The 8,217-nt window shown below is 47.2% G+C and overlaps 1 protein-coding gene across 1 annotated transcript; it reads right to left on the reverse strand.

The window, feature by feature from the left end:
- Window positions 1-744: 744 nt before the first annotated feature.
- On the reverse strand, window positions 745-7,894 carry CSUI_010180 (tfiih basal transcription factor complex helicase xpb subunit). Its single transcript, XM_068070285.1, has 7 exons — window positions 7,772-7,894; window positions 7,110-7,184; window positions 5,921-6,139; window positions 4,963-5,069; window positions 4,130-4,286; window positions 2,552-2,864; window positions 745-2,276 (listed from the first exon to the last, which is right to left on the reverse strand). Exons 2-7 carry the CDS (start codon window positions 7,140-7,142, stop codon window positions 2,140-2,142), a joined length of 966 nt encoding a protein of 321 aa, XP_067917742.1. The 5' UTR covers window positions 7,143-7,184; window positions 7,772-7,894; the 3' UTR covers window positions 745-2,139.
- Window positions 7,895-8,217: the final 323 nt, after the last annotated feature.

Consider the following 8,217-nt stretch of genomic DNA (forward strand, 5'->3'; position numbering starts at 1 on the left):
CAGCGTAGACTGGCAAGTGGTCAGGACGCAGCAGAAGAGCGGATCCTCGAAGCGAGAAGGCAGATTTTTTTTTAGTGCTGAAATCGGTTGCCGTGGATGCAGCGCTGACCACTAGACCACCCCCTGGTAACAGCCGGTTACCCGGAAACACCCTATGCCTTCTGATAACAACGGCTACAAGCTTTCCCCGAGACCCGTGAATCTCGTTCATTCAGGTGTACAGGTGAGTCGTTCTTCTAGCCAGAAGGCCAGGGACGCTGCCAGAGCTGTTCACAGGACACGCGGGGTTCTCGCGGAATGCGTACGGTGGTTCGACTGCCTGTGCAAAAGCGTGCGTCGACTATGCAAGCACGTACAGACTACCAGGATAACATCCGTTTCCATTAGGAGTACTCTGAAGCTTCCAACCGTGCTGAGTTCTATGGCCCTTCGACAAACGACTGAACTCTCGCGCTTATTCCGGGTGCATCCGAGACACATTCCGAGCGAAGTGCCTGGGAACTGTGTAGGGACTTTAGACGCCTCTCGGCCACACAAAGAGCAGGGGTGTCTCTGTTTGCTTCTGGCGAAAACCGCTAGCCGGACGGTGAGCGCTTTCGCGTTTTGCAGCAGCGTCCTCACCGACGCCACCGCGACGCTACGTCGCGGTAAGCTGAACAGACGACAGCAATGCTGACTTCAAAAGTCATTCACAAGAAGTGACATTCCAAACGACAGGAACAGAAAGCTCCACAAAAAAAAAACTCAGTCAGGCCAGGTGCATGTCGTCATGCGCTTTCCCGAGCCCTTGCAACTGCTGTTGTTGTATGAGTGTACGTAGAATACAAACGAGCAGAAGTCGGACCCTTGAGCAACATGAGCGTAGTGATTGACCTACACCGATGTGTGAGGACGAAAGCCACCACATTACGAAAACCGTTTTGTATCCCCCCACCAGCAGCCCAGTTCCGTGAGCACCTCGGGACACTCCGACGCGCACGCGGCTCCAACGTGTACACGTCCCATACGTCTGTACCGTCCTCCCACCCGTTCCTACTAAAAAAAACCTGCGTAGCTACATTAATGCGAATAAACAATTTCTGAATAGGCCCGCAGATATGCTTACCGACAAGCACTCATGCGTGACCACACTGGAACAGTCACATAGTCGGGTATACCCACCGATTGTTATGTACGACAGTAGCATATGGATAATGAGGAGCAGTATCCGGAGCACTCCGTGGAAATCTCATCACTAGAATCACAACATCAGACTGGTAGAGCCTCAGTTGGCAGGCCCCGAGTTCTTTTCGTTTTTCCACTGGACAGTTGGAAATTGACAGGAATGGAAAAGCAAGGGTGAGCGGGTGAAATACCAACTACTTGAGACAACTCTGACGCCTCGGTTGCGCCGCAGTGAGCCCCACTCCGTCTCAATATACACTCAACGTGTCCGCCCAGGATACTAACCGAAAAAAGCTCTGCAACGACAAAAGCTTCTCTTCTGCAGACTCTGTCCAGTCCAATTCACTTCAACACACTTCCATCTCCTTTCCTTGGACGAAGTCACTGCTCTATCCCAATAACTGCCGTTCACACAAAAATGTGAGTCTACTACTTGCTCACGAATGCATGGCGATCCTGACACCAACGCCCCTGAAGTTACCACCAAAACAATCACTCTCCAGAGTTCAACGCAGGTCAACTCGGTCTCTCTACTGTGGGCCAAGAAGCGCGTACAATGGCCAAACTGAAAAGTGAGCGGAACCGTTTTACTGACAGACTTATACCCCCTGGGTGACATGCATTATGACGGAAGTAGACGAAGCTGCTGAAAACTTTTCCAAGGAGAGCGTAATAAGACGGTGAGCCCCACGTACTGCCGGACGGGGGGAGCCATAGTGCAACTCACATGCTGGTCGGTTGTGCGACGGTAACATCTCTACTATCTCTCCTCAAAGATCCCTCCGTAGAGCCCACTCCGGTGATCCCTGTGCTGCTCGGCACTGTTGTCAGACGATATGCGTACTTTGGTACACATAGGTGTATATGCAGAGCAAAGGGTCCTTGCGGGACAGAGGCAGCTTTATCACGTGAACGATGATCACCGGGATAGCAGACTGGGTAAATAGCGTGGACCTATCACGATCTCATCATACGTTATTTCTTCCCGTGGAAACCCCTGAAGAAAGGATGCATGGCCTTCGTGTCAACTCCTGATCGACCGCCTCCTCGACCGCCGCCTCCACGAGAACCCCCAGAAGGCCTTGAAACTGCAGCCGGGACGCTGTCATCACCTGAACATACGCGTGCACCGAAACAAGCAACAGTATTACCACACGGTAGCAACACATACGTGCATGGTGATAACACCCTACATCTACCCTAACAAAGCTGATACACGAACGGAGTTTCATGTATGCACGTACTCCACACACACTTCTCACTATGCTCAAGTTCGAGAGCATGAATTCCAATGTCGCGTGACTCTCTCATCTACCATTTCCTATGTAAAAGATCGCAGGACAAACATATACATAGGTAGAGGAGGAGGAGTAGAACAGAATCATACCTGCTAGGCGAGCTAAACCTCCATGGAGTTGCTGGACATGACCCCCGTACGGCATTCTCCCGAAGACATTTCCTCCGCCTTCGCCACTGCCCGCCGTTGACCACAGGGACGGTCCCGCTAAAGGATTAGCTCCTGCGTTCATGAGTGCCCTAGAGGTGGAGGTATCATCCTCGTCATCATCTAGACTTCGATCGTTATCATCAGAAGCAAGGATGTCTGCGAGAATCTCACGCTGCCGTTGTAGATCTCCATAGATGAGGTTCTCCGGCTGCATTGGAAGGTCCTTGCTATGAATCACCTTATACGAGTACCCCTAAGACAAGGAAGAAAGAAGGCGAAATGGATTAAAGATAAAAAAAAAACAAGCAAGACGTCTACGCCGCCGTAACTACATGCGTGCGCGAGGTTATCATCAGAGAGATCTGCACTTGCCTGTGCTTAGCAGCTTAACCTTCTCACATCACAAAAAGATCGTGAGCACGCCGGAGTTGGATGCGGGGCGAGGCAGTGTACTGCCACCTATGTCAAAAGAAACCTTATTCAAAAGCCATCTGCAGAAGAAGTCATACAAGATGCAACACCTTTCTATACCACCTTCGTACACCCCATGCATGTGCATGTCGTCTGTAGACTATATCTATATGTTTATATACGCAATATATCTAGGTATGTACGTACATGGCTCCCAACGTACCGTCTTCCCCCGCCGCTGGACAGAAGTGTAGTGACGGCAAAGGGAATGGCGCAGACGATTTCAACAGAGTCTTACCCTGATACCTGGCTCCCTCTTCCTCACGCAAAAGAGGCCTTCTCCAGTACCATAGGCACGTGTATGATATGATGGACAGAGACCTTGCTTACATGTCAATAAGAACCCTATCGATCATATACATGATACATATCTCACAAGAGAGCTCCTGCGCAACACCCCCACTAATCCTCAGAACGACAGCATTCATCATACAGCGATGAGAAAATCTCGGAAGTCTATGTACTACTTTCGTTGCTCTAAAACACGTCCAGCTTATCACGCTGAAAAATGCTATCAGCTTCATATCAGCTTGTGAGAAGACTGCTGCTTAGTGACCCTTACCGGTCTAAACCTCCACGCAACTTAGGTGATGAACGTACGTACATGGTAATGAAAAACACCCCTGTACAGGAGCATATGTATAGACCAAAAACTGTATATATCTAAACGCGCACACGAGCATGCAGGTACCAAGTAGTATTCATAAGGATGTGTAATATGAATGACACGCGTGAAGAGACGGATCTACTTGAGACTGCAGTCAGACACAACGAGATCTTGGACAACGTATATTCAGGAAGCTGTGACGTGCATGCATGAAACCACTTGGTTTCACATTCTTTACGGACAAAGAAAACACACTTAGCAACAAACTTGACAGCAGACACCCGCTCATCTTCGCACCGTCTTTACCCGAGAAAAGAGAATACAGAGTGCAAAAATGACAACACCACCACCGTTCCTCATGTTGCATCCGTGAAGCTGAGAGGAACTGAGGTGTATGTACACTTCCCCCTCACATCAACATGATGATGATGAGATCGTACCTGATCAATGATGAATTGTTGTCGCTTGTCAGCATAGACCATCTCAAGTGTATCTTTACTAATGAGGGAATAGAAGAAAGCATTAAAGTTTTCACCCTCATCTGCGGACTGAGGCTTCGCACGCAGAATACGCCCTAAACGTTGTGCTTCTTGTCGCCTATTACACGAAGAAAGAGAAAAAAGACTCCATCACATCTAAAACCATATGTGTACATACACACCTGCCCTCGTGAAGGAGAAAAGATAAATATATATATATATATATATACATACCCAACAGACGTGAAATAGACCTCTCTCTGTATGAGGGTCTGCCAGACAAATCACGTACCCCGTTCGCAAGCATCACATCAGCAAGAGAGCGAGTCTTTCTCCTACATTGGGCGGCTCAGCAACAAACTAAGAAACACAAGGAAGGAAATCAGATCTCTACAAATCTCTACTGGGACTTATTCACCGGGACAAGAAGCCGTGGTGAAGAGAGAATAGATATCTCAAGAAGAAGACTGGATCTCTCGGCCATCATACTCAGTGTCTCTGTAAGGTAGAAACTCAAAAAGACCTGCTGCAAGCGGTCGTTCTGATTAGGAGGAAAGAAAGAAGAAGTCGGGACAGAAGGAAGGGCAATACCGACAAAAGAGAGAAGAACAGAAACAAAGTCAACCGACTCCCTAGTTACTCACGTACGGACCCAAAACACTGGACGCCTTCATGCTCTCCTGACGCAACGCCTTAGATGACAGATAGGTAGATAGATAGATGGAGAGTATATGCATATGTTCCACTATGGATGGAATGGCGAGACGGATTGTAGTTGAGATTCTTCTCGTTACCTTGAGGCGAAATTGAAGGAGATCTGTATGACGACATTCGCGCAAGGAATATCAATAGCATTGTCTCCGACTTTCGAGAGAAAAAGAGAATTGAAGGTTGATTCATTCTGTGATACAAACAAGCCACAGAGATCCAGGACATACATCGCATGACTGCATGCACGCGGAGGGGGAGCCGGGGGGGCGCGCGCTTCCAAAGACAAAGGAAAAGTCTGGTGACAGACAGGCCCCATCGTCTCAACTCTTTCTGATGGTAAAGGGGAACCGTGAAAGAAAGGAAGAGAGGCTTCGAATCTCTTGTCAGTAAGCCAGCCTTTAAGCTTCTCGCTTTTCATCTGTACATAGAAGGGATTTGTGTGTTTGCCGCGATAAAGCGAGATCTTCATCTCCTTTGACTCCGCTTGAGGGGACTTGCGGTCCTGTTGACTGACTAATCAACGAAATCTATTCTTTCCTGGTTGTCCAGTGGGTAGAAAATCAAACTTCACAAAGTTCACATACACGTACATACATACTCCATGAATACTTGGCGGCGTACACAGAAAAATATGCTGTGTAGAGGCGCGGCCACGGCCCATGTACAGAACCATATAACGACCTCCACTTCTACAGATATGCTGTGTAGAGGCATGACATGAATACACGATTTCGGCAGACATACGAGGATGTACTGTATACCGGTGGGTATGATGCTTGCACACATATATATACAACCACATACATACAGAGTAAGGGCGTGTACACACACAACACACATCGGCATGTCCACGAGGTCTACCTACTGCGCACCTATCTCTCTTTCACTCCCTCTCTCCACATCTACGCATATATATATATATATATATCTATATATGCGACCCAGGTGAAAGCAAGTATAGGTTTGTTATCTGAATAGATACAAAGAGAGGTGGACCTACTTCCACGTGATCGTACCTAAAGCTGATGGTGTATTGCATACCTTGAACTTATTGAGGATAGCTACACGCTCAACTGCGCTGACTTGACCGTAGATGAAGGGACGATTGAGAGCCTTGGCGGTATGAAGAAGCGCAAAGACATTATCGCTGAAAACGAGAACTTTATCTCCTCGAGCTTCATGGTACCGCAGGAGCCATTCACATGTCATCAGCTTCGTCGGATTACACACCCACAGCTTTCTCTGCTTTGCATGCGTACACTGGAGAGACATCAACAACAACAAGACTCGGGAATCCACATCCTTGCATGCATGCAGTCACACGTACGTGTATTCGGAATATCACTGTGAGTAATGTCAGCCCCCCAGTCATACATGCTTAGAACAACCTCACAGAAACGCACACGCGAGTACACGTGTTTACCTGCCACTTCACCGTACGTCCACATACACATATACATACATACATATTCCCCTGTCCATATATATATATATATATATCTACGTACATATCTCGTGTCCATATATATCTATCTACCTATATATACATACATATCCGCCTATATATGTAACACTCACATGAATGCGGAGGAGGGGCCTAAGTCTCTGCACCTCCCTTCGCCTCTGACAAGAGTGTTAAGTCCTCGATACATGAGAAGAGGAAAACCTACGTGCTGTGTCTCCTGTGAGAAAAAACGTCGTCTATAGGCCGCGTCAAACAGGTTAACCAAGAATATAGATGTGCCTCAAGGACTCCTCTCAACTCTGAGCTACTAGCACCGGTACTACGAGCACGATCTCTAGTTCCCCGTTCATCTGATGCCGTCTTCTCCATGTACGTGCGAGCATGCTCCGTGCTGCATAGAATGAGTTTGTAAAGACTCCTACATCCACCAACAGACACACTGTGATGTGTTTCTCACATGCACATATACTTTGACCAATCGACATGCTGCTTGAGCTCAACGCCTCCTCTTTTTTTTTCACAACCCTCATCCCCACCGCCCCCGCATGCAATATACAGATAAATACCCCATGCTAGATGATAGAGAGATGCCTCAATACACATGAGGAAGATACATACGTATCCATATATACATGGTCAGTTCCAGAGAGAGCTCGAGCGTCTGTTTTTGGTTCTTCTATCGGCTACTTCACCTAAGCATGGTAGAAGAGAGGAGGCGGAAGAAGAAGACTGCCGCTGGTACAAGAAGAGTAGTGAGCTTCTTACTCGAAGATATTCTCGATAGAATTCTGCTGTCATTGGGCACCATACTTCTTGACAAGAGACTCGCGCCAAAAAGCCCTATCAGAGAAGAGATATAAGCAAAGAAAAGAGGAGAAAAAGGAGACGTGAAGGATGATGTGTGTGTAGATAGAGAGGTAGAGTTCATGATAGTCCTGGAAGAGAGAAATCCAGGGAACGGATGAAACAGAACACATATATATATATACTTCTTCACGATTCGGTCTATCATTGGTCAATAGGGTCTCTCATTGTGAAATCCCGCTAGTGATATCAATCCACCACGCCTCTATCGCGCTTACACACATATCTAATTCTCTCTTTCTATGCACCGTGACATGCCCCCTTACATATCGCTCTATAGGATAGGAAATCAGGACCATAGCCAAGTGTGCTTGATGAAAGACTACATAGAACTTCTTCATCATCCCTTCTCGTAGTCTGTCCTCTCTCTCAGTCTATATATATATTTATAGATGAACTCAAACGCTTTCGCTGACGCACTCCCCCTTTCACTCTTCACATCTGTGAAAAGAGGAGAAACGCACAGCTTATGAAAGTACCCACATATGCAGACAACCTTCACGATCAAGCGTATGCGGAGACAAAGAAGAAGAAGCCGTCGTCTTCAGTCAAGATCCCCCTACCTGATTCTGAAGTTCAATCCAGTTCGCTTCGAATAACTTCGGCCCAATGAGCCACTGAAGGTCTTTAATCAAATCATCTTCTCTTACTAGAGTAGCAGTTAACCCTAGGCGACAATGGCTTCTGAAAGAGAGAAAAAGAAAGACAGAGAGAAGAAAGAGGGGGGGAAGAATCGACCAAAAGCTGTCACGAGTTCATTTCCAGTCTTTTCTATCACTTAACATCATCGTGAACAGGCAAGGGAGATGCCATACGATGGTATGCAGAATCAGCACAGCGTCCATCACTACATCTTACATGAAGCGTATGCATATCCATACTAGTACTACTACTACAGGAGAGTAAGAGAAAGAAAAGTTTCTCTTGTTCTTTCCACCAATCAGCATCTCACACCACGACTGCATCTATTACCGATACAACTACACTGTCCTTGTGAGTGACATACAGA

This window comes from Cystoisospora suis (assembly GCF_002600585.1).
Source record: "Cystoisospora suis strain Wien I chromosome Unknown contig_6822, whole genome shotgun sequence".
Taxonomy (NCBI): Eukaryota; Apicomplexa; class Conoidasida; order Eucoccidiorida; family Sarcocystidae; genus Cystoisospora; species Cystoisospora suis.